Source organism: Sander vitreus, chromosome 6 (genome assembly GCF_031162955.1).
Source record: "Sander vitreus isolate 19-12246 chromosome 6, sanVit1, whole genome shotgun sequence".
Taxonomy (NCBI): domain Eukaryota; kingdom Metazoa; phylum Chordata; class Actinopteri; order Perciformes; family Percidae; genus Sander; species Sander vitreus.
The window spans coordinates 7,127,689-7,146,854 of record NC_135860.1 but is presented as its reverse complement, the minus strand read 5'-3'; the positions used below and the strand labels follow the sequence as shown (position 1 = coordinate 7,146,854).

Sequence of the window (19,166 nt, the reverse complement as noted above, 5' to 3'; positions counted from 1 at the left end):
CTGGGAGCTTTGCGAGACTGTCCAGCAATTTGGCCCAAACCTGTAAGTGGGCTCCATAGTGCCCCCTAATGCCTGGAAGGCCTTAACTTGGTTGATCCGATCTTCACCAGATTTAATACATGGGGATGACATGCAGCAAAAGGCCGCAGGTCGGAGTCGAACCCTTGGCCGCTGCGTCAAGGAGTAAACATTTATATTTGGGCGTCTGCTCTACCAGGTGAACTAAGCAGGCGCCCATCATTTTAGTTTACAAATGTCTTCAAAGCTGCCCCTGTATTGCACACCTCTTCCTAAATTTAAGGCCACTACCAGCCCAGATCTCAGGCCTGTTTAACTCTAGTTGTCTTATGTAAATACTTGGAAAGGGAAGGGAATTTCACTACTTTGCACATGCATATTAATGGATTACTTCAGTTTCATACCATTGGATGAATTGGAAGTTGTAATTTTGGACCTATGCAGAAAAGTCTGTAACTGTAACTGATACTGTTTGTATGTGATTGTGTGTGACTGACTGTGTCTTCTCTCTATTCTCCTTCTGTACTCAGGTCTCTCGTAAAAGAAATCTTCATCTCAATGAGACTCTGACTCTGATTAAATAAAAGTTATAATGATAATTTACTGTACCGTTGGTTTGCATAACGTAAGAAGAACCAGGCTGACAACCTATAATTTCTGTAACCTACTCTAAACAACAAATTCACAGAACGCCTTCCACCCGACTGATGTTCCACACCCCACACCGCTGTCTTCGGACAAGAGGTCACCTCGTGAGATCGATAATGTTGTCAGACACTTCAATAGCAATCTGAGCTTTCAGTGGCAAAAACAATCATTTTGCATTGCAGCGGTTTGCGACAACTGGTCACTGCGTTCTCGCTCAATACTGGACCAATTTCAAAGATTTTTGTTCACATCAGTCTATTATGTTAGGCCAGCAATCATCCGAGGGAAGCTCTCATCACCATGCCCCTTTCTGGGGAAAACAGTCCCACGTTCCCCATAGAAGACAACATCGTAAACGACAGAGGAAATGTAAATTGCTCCAAACTTTTACTTTAAACAATTAATAACTATGCCGAAAAGTTGCTGAGTAGTTTGTTGCACCAACAATACATCCAAAAACCCTGGTCTTCGATTTGTCCTCTTGCCATGTCCTAAAAAAGATCCTGATAGATGGGGTTTGGCGCCAGGCTATTAGACCAGACCGGCATCAAGGTTCCCTATCGGTCACATCAGGAGAGGAACAGGAAAATGCCGAAAAAGCTGTTGTGTAGCTAGTTAATCGAGACTTTCACACTGATATATGAGGCTCATAAGATACGTGAATATTCTCAGTCAGTATGGTAAATGATGCTGTGACAGTTACTATTGATGGATAGCTAACGTTAGCTTAAGTCTGATGCTGCTAACAGTTTAGCAGTAGTGCTTGCGCGCGCACACGCTTTTTAATGTGAACATGTGCCAGCACAGGTCAGACATAGACCCAGACAGTAACTTCATTACTTTGATTGTAGGCTCCTCATCTAATAATAACAGTGTTTTTCCTGTAAATTAACAGAATTGCAGCAACAGCCTTTTTCAGTTTAGTGTGAAATTTCTGTTGTTATTTTTTGAAGTGTTATTTATTCCAATAACACCAAAATAATTAAAATGATTTATTGAAAATTTGAGCATTAAACACTTAATTTCCTGCATTGTGGTGAATTTCTATACATTTTTATCCACCTATTTCTACCTTTTTCTGAATCAATGTATGCTGCAAGTAAAGAGAAACATAGATTACAATCCAAACATAAAAACATAATGGAATATATTGCAGTAAGGGTCTCAGGCTTTCTGTGTTGCATTCAACTATTCTCCCTTGGATCGACTTTTCTAATTATATCTGAGTCAGCACACATGTAGCCTATGCATCATTTACTTTAAACTAATTGTTTTGTGTCTTTTGTTGAGGAAGTAACCTCTTTAAATGTGCATATGACAATGATTCACCTCAATGATACATTCATTCATTTTAATGTATTAATAAACCCCTGGACTGTAATATTTACTTTACTATTTGTATAAAAACTTTGTGCACATTCAAAATACATGTGTTCTCTGTGATTTGGAGGAGTCCTGATATTTTGAGAAAAATAAAGTTATAATAGGCTATTACAAGAATAAAGTCACTATATTTCAGAAAATAATCTACCTGCACCATAGTCTGCAGTGCATTACGTGATTGCTCTGCTGATACGGTAGATCTCAGACCTCCTGACAGACTCAGAGCCCCGTTTGGGTCTCTGGTCTCTGAATGAGACAAATAGTTTAGCTAGGGAAGTGGCTGTACGCTGCTCTACGTCGGAGGTGGAAACCCGAAACTACTGCTACAGAAATACACGGAGCACAAACGCAACACAGCTGAGCGCGTCCATAAACCTGAAGCTGCCCTGCATTTTACAGCGAGAGTGGACACTAAGCGACGCACAGGTCTGCTTCAGAGCTCCGTGTGTTTGAGTCTGAACCATAGACTGAAAACGTCACGGCACAGGAACTTCAAACTAAATCATTAGTATTGCGCTCCTAAACTTTGTGTTGATGGCATCAATGTATTAGACTGATTTGGCTATGATGATGGCAAAATCGGCAGACGCCGCTCCTGGTGTAAACCGGGACATTTTAGCATCCCGACAGGCTTTTGTCGGGACTCGGGACACGCAATACAAAATCGGGACTGTCCCGGTCACACCGGGACGTCTGGTCACCCTATCTTTAACAGAAAGGTCGACCGCCTTAGAAATCCTTTCCATAATGTTGTCAGACACTTAGAATATTATTCTGAGCCTGTCAGTGGCAAAACGAGCACTTTTACGTGCAACGCGACCCCTCCCCTCTCTGCTGCTCTCTTTCTTCTTTCTCTCTCTCCGATAGGAAGAGACAGGATGAGTTGGGAAAACTGTGGTAATTGTAGCCTATATGTGGCTGTGTGTGTGTGTGTGTGTGTGTGTGTGTGTCTCTGTCCGTCCGTCGGTCTCTCCGTTTGCCTGATCGCGTGTCTCGCTGTGAGAAATCAAGACTATCCTACAGTGAGACCTCGCCCGCTCAGCACGGGTAGGAGAGACTACAAGACCGCCGCCGCGGTAGGCTACCGACTCGATGATCCAGCAGCTCATAAGCAAACCCCATGACGTGTTGTCGCCACAGGGACTGCAAGCAACGGTGATTAGACTGTGCTGAAAGCGCAACTTTTCAAGCTGAAGCCAAGAAGCGCTCTACCATTAGGCTACATTCAAGTTAAAGTGGTGTGAGAAGTGGTTCAACTTGGGAATTGCAACTATAAGGACTCAGCTCTATTAACCTTGCATTACAGTGCTTAGCCTACATGTTTTGGGGATGAATCTAATGTGTCTTTACACCTTGTGTATAAATAATACGTTTTGAGTATAAGGTGAAAGAAAAGGACAACATAAGTTTAAGTACTCCTCCACGACTCCTCCAAATCTCAGAGAACACAGATGGGATGAGTTATATTTTGAATGTGCACAAAGTTTTGAACATGAGCAGAAATCTTGCGCAAACACATCTGAAATATTACAGTCCAGGGCTTTATTAATTCATTAAAATGAATTAATGTATAATTGAGGTGAATAATTGTCACGTGCACATTTAAGGAGGTTACTTCCTCAACAAAAGACGCAAAAGAGGAGGGAAGAGTAAATTATAGATGTGTAGCCGTTTCTCATTTCTTTGAACAAGTTGCAAATGCTTTGGTACATCCATGCAAATGATTATGTACAATTCTCTGCTGTTTCCTACATTATTAATTGTTTATGTCATGTTGATCAAAAAGTTATTATAATGGGTCTCTGTTGAATAGTCTCACCCCCCACAACATGTAGGCATTAGTTCAAAGCATAAGTCTTTACATGCAAAATGGTTGAACAACTTGTCATAATATCTCAAGCATATTTCTATACATTTCCATTAGAATTTTTTTCTAAATCTGTCCTGAACTGGTAAAGTGCTCCCAGGTGAATCTTGACTTTCTCTAACGAACATGCATCTCATGAACCATCAACTGGCAAGTATATATATATATATATATATATTACAGTGCAGTCTTCCTACACCTCCTGACTTTCATTGTAACATATATGCGCTCAGGCTGTATATATATATATATATGTTACAATGAAAGTCAGGAGGTGTAGGAAGACTGCACTGTAATTCCTACAGCACTGCATGTACAGTTTGTACAGGAGATGTCCTATGTTAACATTTCTTTCTTTTTTTTTCTTTGTGCTATGCAGTGCTATCTTGTCCTTTCTGTATCGCAATGACATGGTCTGTCAACAAATTACAGTACAAACAGTAAAAGCGTTATGTGAATCTTGTCCAGTCTCTTGCAATCAAACTCCCACATACACTAAGGTGTAACCTACAATTTACAATAATTGTCATCAAAACTTTAGCCATAGTTTACATCAGAACATCCCTCCAGAGTACACCGTTATATTGACAACATGACTAAGCAATTTGACTGTCTTATCCGTACACAATGACACAAGGACTTGTCATTCTGATGGCACTGACATGTTCATTGACACAGATATTTACTTTTGAGAGATGAACTAAGGATTTTGAGCGAGAGACTGGCTTTTGTAGGTAATCCATGGTGTTTTGCTATTTGTACGAATTGTTTTGAGAAATGCACATACTGTTTTGCCAGTGTCGAGGATGATTCGAGAAATGTACTAAAGCGACTGAGAAAAACTGTAAAAAGCTGGGCAAGCCAGTTGCTGTTTTGCATTGCATTCAGTTTATTTAAATAGGTCCGGGCTAAGCCCTGAACCTCCTCAAGTCCTGGAAACACCCTTGGTTAACCCTGTAGAGATCTGAGGAGCAGTTAATCATAATCCTTATGAATAGACCAGAGTTTAAAATTCCAACACAAACAAAACGGAAGGTAACGGACATCCGGCTGAAAAGAGTGAAATCTGACGGAGCAATCCTGGAAGTGAAACGTCATGGATTTTGACTAATTAAACACAAATGCATGGGGAAAAAGGGTCCAGGTTGAAACAACAATCAACACAGTGAGACCATTAGCTGTCACAGAAACTCTGGACTTGTTAAAGTAAATGAGACCTGCTTCCCCTTCCCACTACAGCTACCATTAGCTGCCCTTTGAGTAGGGAACAATCCTCTAACAGTTAGATATTTTTCAGTTAATGAACTTTACCAGAACCTGGTGAATGAGTAGCTTCAAACTCCAGGGTTTTTCCTGCATAGAGGAATTGGGGCCCAAGGCTCATTCTGAGCCAGGAAAAAACCTGAACTGTGAATTAATTTAATATCAGGATGTTATGTCATAACTACAGTTGCACTACAATAGCAAAATTAACCAGCATGGGCCCAGAAAAGTATAACACAAAAAATATGTATTGTTGTCAGTGTTTGTTTTTCCCAGTAGAATGGTAAAATACTGCACTCCCACAGAACTTTGTTTATGCGCAGTAACCTATATAAATGTGAAACAAGCAATTTGGTAAAAAAAAAAAAAAAAAAGACAAATATACTCCCAACATTCTCTATATAACTGAAGGTAAAGAGGTAAAAGTTTTTGTTTCTCAATTGTTTTCTTGTGTACAGGTGATAATAATTTCTTCTAAGTTTGCTATTTTACTGACATTGCAAAAAAAAACGGAAAGATGGTTACAGCGGTTATTCAGAAAATGCATGTGCAAGGACAGCATATGTTATCAGACAAAATGATAAGGCAGAATGCATGCTGGTGCTACAGTACAAGCAAGAAGCGTGCATATCCATGACAATATTAAGCTGAATACAATAACACATGGCAAAAAAAAAACATCCTTTAGCAGTATAAATCAAAGCAATACGCAACATTTGTATCCCTTGTTGCATGTCTATGGCGTCTGGAGTGACTTTCTCAGTGCTTTGTGAGAGTATAAATTGATATATTTTAAAAAGCAAAATATAACTTGATTAATTAAATTTCCCATTCAAATTACGCAAATCATAAAAAGATTCCATTTGTGAATTGTAATTCTATTTCTTTTTTCTGTCTTTAAATGATCAATAATCAGTCATTCCTGTCTCTCTCGCCAACAAAATATCTGCCTCTTTGAACTGTCTTTCAAAAGCAAAAAAAACACAATAAAGGTTTTGAAAACAAAGAAACCAGACTATTTACATTTACATAGTACAAAGTGCACAACTAACATTTCAAGATTTACAGGAATATATGCTGAGCAGATACTTCCAATTTACTTCGAATAAAAGTGTATTTTCTTAAAATGTCAACAATAATGTCCATTTGTTAAATATGTGTCCCACAGCACTGCAAACTGTGATTGTGGCAGCTAATCAGCAGCGCTAATCACTATGTTTTGTTGAGTTTGTTCTCTGAGGTGCTACAGTCTTCTTGAATAGTGCTACATATCATCCACTGTTTGACGTAGTTAGAATTTGAGCTTGTGTGCTCATGAAATAAATTAGAGTCCATCTGCTGTGCTATGTTTGAATCTGAGGCTCCAGGGCTGCTGCACTCTCCAAAACCACTGTCAATAGTGTCCAAGTCTACGTGAGGGTAGCCATCTTCTGACTGCTCGTTTAAAGCGAACGAGTCAAGTGATACCCTCTCTGGTTCATAAAGCTGGGCACTTGGCTGAAAGTTTATATTTTCCATTGATAAGTCATTCGATATTTGGTTTTGTGGTAATATCCCACTTTGCCTATGAGGTTCCTCTAAGTCATAGCCAGCGTGTTCTCTGTTGTCTTCTTCATATGAACCAAAGCTTTCTCCATCTTGGTAACTTCTGAGGGTGTGTGCAGAGCTCTGTGACACAACTTCCTCCTCAAACTCTTCTTCTCCAGACAGAGTCACAGTATGGATGGAGACGTGTCCGGTGGAGTGACCGGTGCCCTGGGAACTGCCACCGTCGTGGAAGAACAGCAGTGAGTTGCTGTGAGGCTGCAGCATGTGGAGTAAATGACCACTTTGTTTCATCTCGTTGTCCTTGCTGTAGCTTTGTTTCTCGTCGTTCCATTGAAGGACGTCATGCTGCTTCTTGCTTATCATCTCAGCACGTAAGTTGACCTTTAGGTAATCGTACTCGCTGAATACAGGCTTCACCCACTCCTGCAACAGAGCAAATGGAACATAATTGAAGTATTGGCCTAAATAAATGGTAAAACTGATCAATACAAGTTTAAAGGAATAGTTGCTTATTTGTGTTCTTGCATAGAGTTCCATTAGACGATTGAAACCACTCTCCGCTATAAATATGAAGCTGGAGCCAGCATTAGCTTGGCATAAAGACAGGGAGGAACTGTTAGCCTGGTTCTTGGGCTGATCAAGCATTAGTTCTAGCATGCAACTCACAGTAAAACCACAACTTTTGTTTTACACTTTGGTTTCAGTATGGATTAAACCAGCCAGATAGAATGTGTTAATTAGTGAGCTTTAGAGGTGCTGGGAGGCCGGTTTCTTTCAGCCTTTGGAAAGGCTAGGTGTTTCCCCCTGCTTCCAGTATTTAAGGTAAGCTAAGTGAGGCTAAGCTAAGCAGCAGCAGAGTGGTAATTGGTTTTACCATCGAACTCTCTGAAAGAAAGCAAATGACAGACATGGATGTGTCAATGACAAATAGCTTTTTCTAAAAAAAACATTATACACCTCATCAACCTACTCCTTATCTAATGTTCTTTTTAGTATGTTTGGTAACACTTTAGGTATCAACATAATCGTGACATGACACTGTCATAACTATGACATGACACTGTCATGAACGTGTCATAAATGTTATAAACAAGTCAGAAACGTTTATGACTTCTGTCATTAAGTGTCATTCGGTTTTTGTCATGACAAGTTGACATTGTTTGGGTTGTCTTGATTATGACAACTTGACATTAATCAAAGTGACATTACCAGAAGTTGTCTTGGTCATGACAAGTTGACATTAAGTTTGTTTGGGATGTCTTTGTAATGACAACTTGATATTAACCAGGATGACATTACCATGGGATGTCTTTGTCATGACAACTTGACCTAATGTCATCCTGTTTAATGTCAAGTTGTCTTAATAAAGACACTCCAAAGAAATGCAATGTCAAGTTGTCATGACAAATACATCTTCTGGTAATGTCATCCTGGTTAATGTCAAGTTGTCATTACAAAGACATCCCAAACAAACTTAATGTCAACTTGTCATGACTAAGACAACTTCTGGTAATGTCACTTTGATTAATGTCAATTTGTCATAATCAAGACAACCCAAAGAATGTCAACTTGTCATGACAAAAACCGAATGACACTTAATGACAGAAGTCATAAACGTTTATGGCTTGTTTATAACACGTTCATAACAGTGTCATGTCATAGTTATGACAGTGTCATGTCACGATTATGTTGATACCTTCAAGTAAAGTGTTACCATACGTTTTTAAACACTAATACTGCTTTGAAGTGTGAGAAACCCGGGCAAGTACATAAACATATTAATAGGGAATTTCCCAGTGTTCAGCAGGATACATCTGAACATTAAGCTATTGTAAAAGTCCTTACACAACTAATAGTTAGCTCCATACAGACATAACATGACACACATTCTAACTTTGGATTGAAAATACTGCTATTTTAGGCAGTAGTAGTAGTAGGCAGGAGTAGTTCAGCAGTCCATGGACAGACTACAAGTATGTAGGTATGCAGTCTGTAATAAAAGGAATTCATTATTTTGTTTTGTGCTCAAATAAGTTATATTTGTGATTTCCATGGCAGCAACACATCCAGTACATGCTGTAATGTAAACCTTCTGCAGCCACATATAGTCTCCATTCAGCAAGGTGATAAGGCCAGATAAGCATGAATAGGTTTGTTTTTTGCAAATGCTACCACATCCTGAGGTACAGCGCTCACAGCATCAATGCATCATCTCTGACTGGCTGAGAAAGCGTAAGCAGTCTGCACCACAAGAGTAAGATAATGCAGTCAAACTGGAACATTGATTTTTACAAGATGTCATTTGTAAACTAACAAACTTACCAAATTGGTCCTAAATCCACTGAAGTCCTCAAAAAGGCATACACATACTGTATCAATAATCCTACTCATGTGCTCTATGTCTTCTATAAACTAATGTCGTCTGCTTCTGCATTTGTTTTATATTGCTTGCATATATATATATATATATATATATATTTAAAACAAGCAAGTTTAATTTCCTTTCAGAAGCCGTGAGATTTGTTAACAGCCAAGGTAAAAGAGATAGTCAGTTTACCCTTACATTATCTCATCATATTTTGAATAAACTGTTCATCGAATTGTATTTCTGTGTCCTTTTATGGTTGTAAACAAGCTTTCCTTGCCACTTGAGGGACAAAGTATTTTGAATATAATCGCGTAGCATAAAATGTTCCTCATTTAGCCCAGTTCAGCATGTAGCATAATAAAAACAAGTACAGGAAATCAGTGCTAAATAAGGAACTATGTCACTTTCTTTCTAGTACTTCCTCTCTCAAAGTATGATCTCTTTGTTATTTGCAGCAGTAGCGCACTCTGTTGACAAACAACTGCACGCAGATCTCAAGCTATGGGGGACGGTTGAGCTTGATGTGGTTCACTCACAAGTAACTGTCTGTTCAGGAGCAATAGTTGCATGATCAAATGTCCCAATATTTTTGACAGAATACTTCAAAAAAGACAATGTGATGATAGTGTAATGGTGACTATTGGTGTTTTTAACAGATACAGTATTTAAAAACAACAAAACTATAAGAGCAATCATATATACAGTAATAGGGACTTGATGACAAAACAGGTGAGGCATTCATTGTTCTTGTGTCCTTGTATACCAAAATTCACCTTTAAGGCATTTAAGACCAGGAAAAGATTACCCTAAAAATCTTACAATTAAGTTAAATAGGATACCAGACAACATCTACAGTACACCCCTGATGATACTGATATTATTGTGACTCACTGTATAAGACGGCAACACTCAAATATATGGCTGAAGTTGCTGAAAAGTCTTTTTAGTATGTTTGAAACCTAGAAAACGTGATCTATTTTTCTGGGTTTCAACTGCTAAACAGCTGTTTAGCAGTAAATGGACACTTACGCCAAGCAGATGCTCAGTCACAGGGCTTAATAAAGTGAAGAAAAAAAACCTGAGCCTGTTTCAGATTTCTTTTGTGAGGTAAGAGTGAAATAATAAGTGAAATTAACAATCAGTCTATCCCTGGGTGTCAAAAGATAGGATGAAGAATTTACATTAGGGGAAAATGTAAAAAGTTGATGAAAAAGATAATCATAAAAACATCAGTAAGTCGATAAAAAATATTAACCACATCATTCTCACCCTGTGCCTCTATTAGGTGATTAACAGGCTGTTTTTAGCTGAGGGTATTTTCCTATGGGGTGGAACAGGTTGGGCTGTCATACACAAATATCTACCCACGGGCTGTGAGACAGATGAAAAACGAAAGGCTTCTTAAAGCCCCTACACACTGAGTCATTCACATCATGAAGGCCCTTAAATGTGAAGTGAAGGGAAAGTCCCATCAAGCAGGGTCCAGATGTGCTGAAAGTCCCCTCTAGGGCAACACCTGCTGGGTAATTTGGAAATTACACACAAAGCCCAACGTTTGTTTTGCTTTCTCTTACCTTGAAGTTCCCTCCATAGTTGAGGTCGAGGGGCTTGAAAAACTCATCCGGCCTGGGGATGTATATAATCCGCCGGAGTTTTTTCTGCCACCACCTGAAACAAATATGAAATGGAAATGATATCAGAAAAAGAATGGAAATAGAAGGGAAAAAAATAACATGACATCTATAATTCAACTGTTGCAGTGACGCGACGAGCAGGTGCAATTCAACTGTTGCGCTCATGTTCGTCACACGCGCACCCGCTGCAAGATAGATAGATAGATAGATAGATAGATAGATAGATAGATACTTTATTTGTCATTGTACACAGATACAACGAGACATTGTTTGGAACAAACCTGAGATGCCCACAGCTAAAAAAGACTAAAATACAAAATAAGTTAAATAAATAGATAGTTACACATGATATGCAAGTTGCACTTCCCTTGTACCCATAAAAATAGTTTGCAGTGACCAATGTGTTAACACTACCACACAGGTTGGTGTGGTGGGGGGTAGAGGAGGTGGAGTATGTTCATCAGTGCAACTGCATGTGGATAAAAACTGTTCCTTAGCCTACTGGTGCGGGCGTAGAGTGCTCTGTAGCGCCTCCCAGATGGCAATAGAGAAAAAAATTGTCTTGAACTTTTCCCTACGCAAGCGACGCACAGCGCAAATCAATGAACAAGTGACTGATTCTTGCTGTTTGTGAGTTCACTAAAATATAAAACTGTTTTCCAAACAGTTATCAGGACATAGACAGTGGGGCTTTGGCTTGTCAGAGCATCGGCACAAGACTGGATTTATTGAGTACCGTCTGTAATTATGACTATGCTAATTTAGCTAACTTTAGCTATCAACAATAACCAGGGTTCAAACGCATTTTAACCAATACTTTTCCATGACTTTTTGGCAAATTTCCATGACTATGTATTCCTGAAAATGTCAGTCGACATTATACAATAAGAATAAAAATCTGTGTTAAAGTTTACCCTCAGAGGTTTAACAATACAATGAATGACAATTTATGTGGTTCATAGTGGGATTCGTAATATCGCGCCCCGAATAGAACCTTGAGGTTAGGACGACGTGAAATACATTTATTAATCACATATTATTATGCTGTGTTAACAAAAAAAAATCCATGACTTTTCCAAAACTTTCTGGATCTTTTTATGTTTCCAAAACCTTTCCAGGCCTGGAATTTGCATTTTTTAAATTCCATAACTTTTCCAGGTTTTTTCAAAACGTATGAACCCTGAATAACAGTCTGTGATTAGGAAAGACTAGTGTTACCACTATTTGTTATAAATCGGCCTATGATTAGGGATAGGCAATATGATACCACAGTCAGCTAATCTCATTCAGTTGTACGGCAGGGATACAGTAGTGCACAGTATCCCCATGGTTACCACACATTGATCGCCTGGTGTTTACTCGCAGGGCGTTGTCCACCTGTCTATTCACATGTAGTCTATATCCTTGACGTTCCACTTCCGGGATTGCTCCAGTGCCGCAGGAAATTCAAATTTGCAGGCAATTGTAAACACAATTATTTATGTTTACAATTTAATGTATGCCTAACATCCTTTCTGTTATGTTTTGCACATTCAGGAAGTGCCATGTGCTCAGTGCTGTAGTTTTATGTATCCAATTTATTTAGTATTAGAGCACTGCAGAATGTTTTGTTTTTGAAGCTTGAAAAGCTATGAATTAAATATCCTATACGGCTTTAATTGAAAAATGTATTTGACGCATCGCGATGCATCGAGATATCGAATCGAAGACATGATAATCGTAATCGAATCGGGAGATCAGTGAAGGTTCACACTTCTACTCCGCAGCGTGTGGAGGATGGTCTGGCAAAGTGAGACTAATTCACATGAGGAGCGCAGTGACCCCGCTCCCCATGTGAAAAGCCCTTTAGGCAGTGCTAAGCTCCGGATGCAGCGCGCGTGGCTCTGCAAAATGTCTGCGAAGCATATTCAGACTGCATATTACTAATGAGATTCACTGGAAACTTTTGCAAGCGTAGTCATGCACTGAACCAAAACCAAAGTGGCTCACAGAAGATATCATCCTGTATCATCCTCTAAACTGGTTAGAAACATAGAGAAAATAGTGGAAGTGCTAATTTAATTTACTTTTCTAAGCTTGTGTTTTTCTCTTGTCACTGTGTGCCCTTAATAAGTGAGGTGCTCTCAGTTCTCAGACACTGATGTTCTGCATGACTTCCTATGTCTGCTAGCCATTTCAGTGCAATGTGTCGCTGCACGTACAGTGCTGCAGTGGTTTCCCTATATGTGGGAGGTGATGCCAGGAAAGTGTAGAGTGAAGCAGTATAAAGCTTTGCTAATCATTTACTGGAAGACAAAGTGTTGCTGACCTTAAGACTTCATTTGTTTCACTTTGCTAATATTTCTTGTGTGCAATGAATGCAGATTCTGTTATGTGTAAATTCAAAATAAATGTACCTTTAATATGATTTGCACATTTTCTTTCTATTATGATACTAGTTGGTTCAGTCTAAATATATTTTCATTTCTGCAAGCTTCTCCAAAAGCCAGTATTAATCACTAAACATTGAGGACCACCAGTTTAAAAACATTTCCCTTTTTAGATTTCATGGTAAACGTTATCAAGTGGCAAACTTTATTTTGGGAAATATGAAAAGGTGGACCATTGAGAATTGTTAATCAAGAGAACAGTTCTGCAGGTAACTCAGCACCAACAGGATCAAGGTTCAATGGTTAAGGCTCAAATCTCACTGGGGTCTACACATGCTTTACAAAAAAACAAAGTATCATACTTGGAGAAAAAGACAGTAACTCCAGTGTTTCCAATACTCACGGTTTTTGTGAATAACCCAGCATCAGGAGAACAAGAACAAGAACGACGGACAGGGAGATGTACCACCACCAGCCATTCATTCCTGTACAGGAGAGACAGGGTATGAAATATGTACTGAAATAAATGATATGATAAACTTCACACTTCCTGTATCTTCTCTATATGAAGGATCAATGCAGAAACACACACTTGTATGATGGTTTGAAGCATGAAAACGCAACAGAATAGCACCAGTGACTGGCGTCAACAGTCTGATTTAGCATGTGACAAAAGTCAACTAGACCATGGCTCCAGGCTGGAAGGTCCATGCTCTTTTACCTTCAATCTCAGCAGAAGTTCCTCTAGTCCTCCATCCTGCAGTGGAACTCCACTCGCTCCATGGACCAACATAGAGATTCTTAGGGCACAATTTGGCCTGAACATCCACAGTATAGTTGACATGTGGTTGGAGGTTCCTATGGTCTATCATAAAGTACCTTACTGTCACTGAATGGGAAAGAGCTGGAGCCTGTAAGAAAGGAATAAAAACGGATTTGGATGGGAGTCCTCAGCAGAGACTATCGACAATAATATACTGCAAAAACTGCTTGTTTTTGTTTTAGGTGTTTTTGCTTACATAATACCTTTGACAAGTCTTTGCTTTCTCTTACGCGCACTCCGTATGTGAGACAGTCTTTTTTGTTGGTGTGGTCCCAAGTGATGTTGTAGAATTCGTCAGTGTTTGTCACCTTAACATCGACAGGAGGCAGAGGCTTCACTGTGAAAGTTAAGCCCCAAGGGGTCATGGGTAATATTATGAAATTGAAAATGTGTGTGTGCTCTACACCAAGAGTGGCAGTTGAACATTATTTTTAGCTCTAGTCTTTATCTGGAGGGTAAAGCAGGTGGGAGGGGGTTTGCTGCCAAAAAGACAAGGAAAGTTGCCAGTATCATTCTTGTCATCTCTGAACTTTCAAACAAAACAGAAAATGGTTTAAGTTACAGTAATGTGATGGCTGTATTTAACCAGAGGGAACATGTTTTACACGTCTATCATATGTAAAATAATCCTAATGCTGGAATTAAGATAAATTAACATTTAACTTCTTACAAACCATTTTCACACACATATTTTAATGCCACTAAACGTCATATGCGATCTATCTGCTGTCATCTGTGACCTCTTTTTTGTTTCTGTGTTATGCTAACACTAGAATGTCAAATCACGCAGTTATTCTCAGTTTAACTTACCCACATCACACAGTGACCAGCTGGATGTTTCACTGGTATTCATCAATACTTGACTGACTGTCGCAGTGCATATGGTTTCAACGCCTGCAACTTCATCAAGCTTTTCCGGATACATTATGCACCAGGATTGAGGTGGTTTGACTTCACAGCTGCCATTAACCTCAAGTTCTTCATCCCTATGACAGAGAAACAGTTTGTTATAATTATTGTTATGCCCTGTGACATCAGTCGACGTCTCAGCACCAAAGGTTGTAGTTTCCACGTGATTTTTTAACAACTGGACTGATGCAGTACAGGTATATGATAAGCTCCAATTCATAAATGTCTCTTTAGAGCAAAAATACACCGGAGAGCGAAAGCAAAGCCTAGCATTGTTAACCTGTCTACCTGTTCATAGACAAAACATTACATATCTCATGGTCATGCTTCTTATTAGTGTGTTTCACTTAACAGCACAAGTCCCTCTCCATGTACAGTATGCAGCCCTTATGAGTTCAGTTTTCAACTGTAAGATCGCAAGCCTTAAATAACCAAATTAAAGGGATCCTTTTTCTAAAAATGTCATACTTTTATGTTTAAAATAATCAATTAACAGCATGTAATGTAGCCCATAGTTATTGAACATTTGAACTCTCAAACATCAATATCAGTTGGGCTCTACTCCTTACACCAATGACAATAAAACATGAGATCAATTTCATATTATGACATCAGTGAAGGACGTTATTATTGAAAACATTCTGATGACAATTTCTGATGGGCAAAGCTCTGAGGAAGGTGCAATAAAGACCACCCTGGGGGTCAAAAATCTATTTGGCACCTTGCAATTTTTCCATTTTATCAAATCAACTCATTTTTTTAAAAGTTGCCCATAAGCCAATAACAACTGACGACACAAGATCTTGTGTTACTAATATTATAATAAGAGCACAATATTCAAAATGACCCAACTTGGAGATCCTGTAATTCAAAGGGCAAAATCAATAGCTAGGTCCCAGAATTCCATTTGAATAAAAGCTAGTTGTGCTAAGATGAAGCCACAAACAGTATGATGCACCAACATAAAGCATATATATATATATATATATATATATATATATATATATATATATATATATATATATATATATTTTAACAGCTACACAACAGACAGTTTATACCTGCATATGACTTCGACCGAATATGAATAGGTCAGTAGAGAGCCTGAGCAGGAACAGTTCAGTAAAGTCTCGTAGTCCGTCGAGCAGGTGACATTGCACAAAGACGTGACTGCAGCGCAAAAGAAAAGTGCGGTCAATTCTAACTGCACTTATTATATTCAACAATGATGGCCTACAAACGTCTAACCCATTAAATGATTTGTTTACACAGGCAAATCTCACTGAAGTTAAGAAACTTGTTTTCAAGGAAAACTTGGCCGCAGCATCAAGATAAACACACAACAACATATAAGAGTCAAATACTAAGTTCATCTTAAGTGGAGTACATTAATGTGGGTAAGTACCTTTAGAAATTCCTATCAATACAAGAACAAAGATACTGATTAGATAAACCAACTTACCTCTATGAACAGACAAAGTGAGGTACCACAGCAACATTAAGAACACAGGTCTGAGAGCCATGGGAACAACCCAGTTATCAGCCGCAGGTGAGACAAAAGGAACCACAGCAGCTGAAACTAAATCAAGACATACTCGTTATAAGTTTCTTTTGTAGTTAAAAGAAAGTAGTATTCAAGTCTAAAAGAAATTAAAAAAAGATTGAGCCTTCCTCTGGGATTTGCTGCTAAATTGTTAAAAACACAAAGGCTCAAAAAAGCTATCGACCATGAACACCATCATTAGCATGAACACCAATAATTATACACAGTCATAAAAGATATATTTTGATCGCACGTTTAATACATTTAAAGAATTAACCATCTTACCTTTTTTATTTTATTTAAATGCTGCCACTTAATCAGTCGACAAGCCAACAAAGTCACTAATGCACTGACGTCTGTGTGAGAACGCTCAGTGGAACAATGTTCCGGTTTGTCACTGCGAAGGCATCATCATCATCATCATCATCAGTGGCGTGACTAAGGATGTGGTTTCAGACCTTCTAAGCGGTGTCTGTGTGGTGCCTTCCCACCACATCCACACTGCTGCTATGAATATGCAATACTTAACCAGAGAACAAAAAAAGTCAACAGGAAACTAAAACTATTTTCTACAAAATAATTGTGTCATATTTGTGTCACCTAAATAAAGGAAGACAAATAAAATAAGAATTTTTAAAAAAAAGAACAAGCGACAAAATCAATTTTCGGTTGAAGAAAATGACAGAAATATACAGATATACTGTATTCTTCTTGCCCAAATAGTTTGTATTCTAACGAAACTGTCACAAAATGTATTATTTCAACGCACCTACTTGCCCCAATCATTTTCAACATTTACTCACAACACGACTAATACATATATGTTTCAGTACTGAGATGATTCGAAACAGTAACACTAGAGATGGCTTATGATGCCTTTCAAAAGACCCTTTTTAGACACCTACGTGTCTACAATAACAGTTTCTCAGGGTGTTTTAGTAGTTTCCACTCAATTATGAATGTTTGAAGCTAAATGAGTCATAACCCTGCAGTGGAGCCCCTCAGAGCTCACTTTTATCAATTAAATTAGCTCTTAATGTTATTAACTCCGAGCATGTTGAGCTATATGTACACTTTCTCCAGGAGTTGAAGCATAAGAATCAGGATTTACGTGCAGCCTATATAACGTTCCTTCTAAACTATATTATAACTCAATGACAGTTTTTTGTTTTGTACAATGGGTGGGCCTTTGTGGTATTCAAATCACCCAGTAGGTGTGCAGACACCTCTCACTTAATGTCATCAGTAACAGTATTAGTCAAAGCCAAATGCCATGCCAAAGCTTAGCACCTGTAGTGCTTTGAGCCAGGTTAGTGGCACGCAACAAAAGCACAAGCTGAACACTAAATACTGTATTTTGTAAAGCTTTTCTTGCAATTGCTTTGTGGCAAGACAATGGCCTTAAAACTCTGGTTGATCTGCAGGTGCAGGTGTAGAGTCCACTAATCGATTAATTGATCAACAGGAAATTAATCTGCAACTATATTTTATCATTTATTTCAATCAAGCAAAAATGCCAAACATTTGACAACTCCAGCTTCTCAAATGAAGAACTGGCTGCTTTTCTTATCTTACATTATATTAAATTACATAGTTTGGGGTTTTGGACATACAGTAAGTCTTGGACAACACATTTGATGATATCACCATGAGGTCGAGACTTTAGTTATTTGTTTCCAGAGGTTTTATTTTCTTCATTGTGTCTGCTGGTTAGGATGGGTCAAATGAAGAGGATACATTCTCCCATCGGAATTAATAAAGTATAACTTAATGCCATGCTTTTGTATTGCATTGCCTTGTAAGGTGCTGATAGGGTTGTATCTGTCTGCTGCTGCTCTGTCATTATACAGTAGCATAGGTGCAGGTTAGAGCCTAAAGTCAAGTCCGGTGGTCTAAAACCAATTGTTGTTTCCATAGAAGGTTAATGCCCAAAATGAGCCTAGAGCATGTGCCAATGGTCTAAATGTTGTACAAACACTTCACTGCCACTAGAGGTCATTGTAAATTAGGTTTAACTTTAACTGATGCAGTTTACTGTTCACTTCTGCACAGTTATTTAACACACTTACCACATGGAGTAGAATGCATAACATTTAACACATGAGCAGATTTCACATTACAGTCTTCTGCTTACAATATTCTTAGACCGTGTTCCCAAAGAGGAGAAATTGGTTACTGTTGTGTTGGCTCATTCTTTATAGCCATAATCAGTATTGTAGTCACATGTAAAGAAACAGACCACATTGGTTACCTTAAATGTGTAAAAAAAATAAATAAATAAATGCTAAGCCAAAGGACCAGAAAATCCAGCTGTGATGTAGGAATGTGGAAAATGAGGTGGGTGTCTCTTACGTGTGGTGTGATGTGGATGAAAGTCTATGGTATAATGTAAATGACAGATGAGATGTGGAAAAGTACACATGTGCCTAAAATATGTTCTTGTTTTGTTTTCAGTTTTGCTTGATGTAAACTTGTGACCTGTGTGTGAAAAAGAAAGTTGTATGTTTTTTTCTGTCTTGAGTGAGGAGGTTTTTGTTACAGCAGTTTCTCATGAGACACCAGTATGTAATTTTGATGATTGTATGAAGAGTTTTGAGAATACAACACCACCTTTTGGAGCACGCTTTTGCTGTTATGCAAACTGGAACACAGTTTTTGTGTCTGTCACCTGTTCTTAAATCTATTGTGTTTCTAACTGTAACTGAAGTTTAAGACCATAATGTGTAGTATATCTCTATCAGAGGGAGCATCTCTATTGCTCGTCATTTCGAACCAGGTCATTTTCATTACTAC

At 38.5% G+C, this 19,166-nt stretch overlaps 1 protein-coding gene across 1 annotated transcript; it reads right to left on the bottom strand.

The window, feature by feature from the left end:
- Positions 1 to 5,321: 5,321 nt before the first annotated feature.
- On the bottom strand, positions 5,322 to 16,761 carry il21r.1 (interleukin 21 receptor, tandem duplicate 1). The gene is made up of 9 exons (XM_078252255.1): positions 16,659 to 16,761; positions 16,293 to 16,409; positions 15,892 to 16,000; positions 14,732 to 14,907; positions 14,125 to 14,258; positions 13,820 to 14,009; positions 13,502 to 13,583; positions 10,670 to 10,763; positions 5,322 to 7,150 (listed from the first exon to the last, which is right to left on the bottom strand). Exons 2-9 carry the CDS (start codon positions 16,351 to 16,353, stop codon positions 6,392 to 6,394), a joined length of 1,605 nt encoding a protein of 534 aa, XP_078108381.1. The 5' UTR covers positions 16,354 to 16,409; positions 16,659 to 16,761; the 3' UTR covers positions 5,322 to 6,391.
- Positions 16,762 to 19,166: the final 2,405 nt, after the last annotated feature.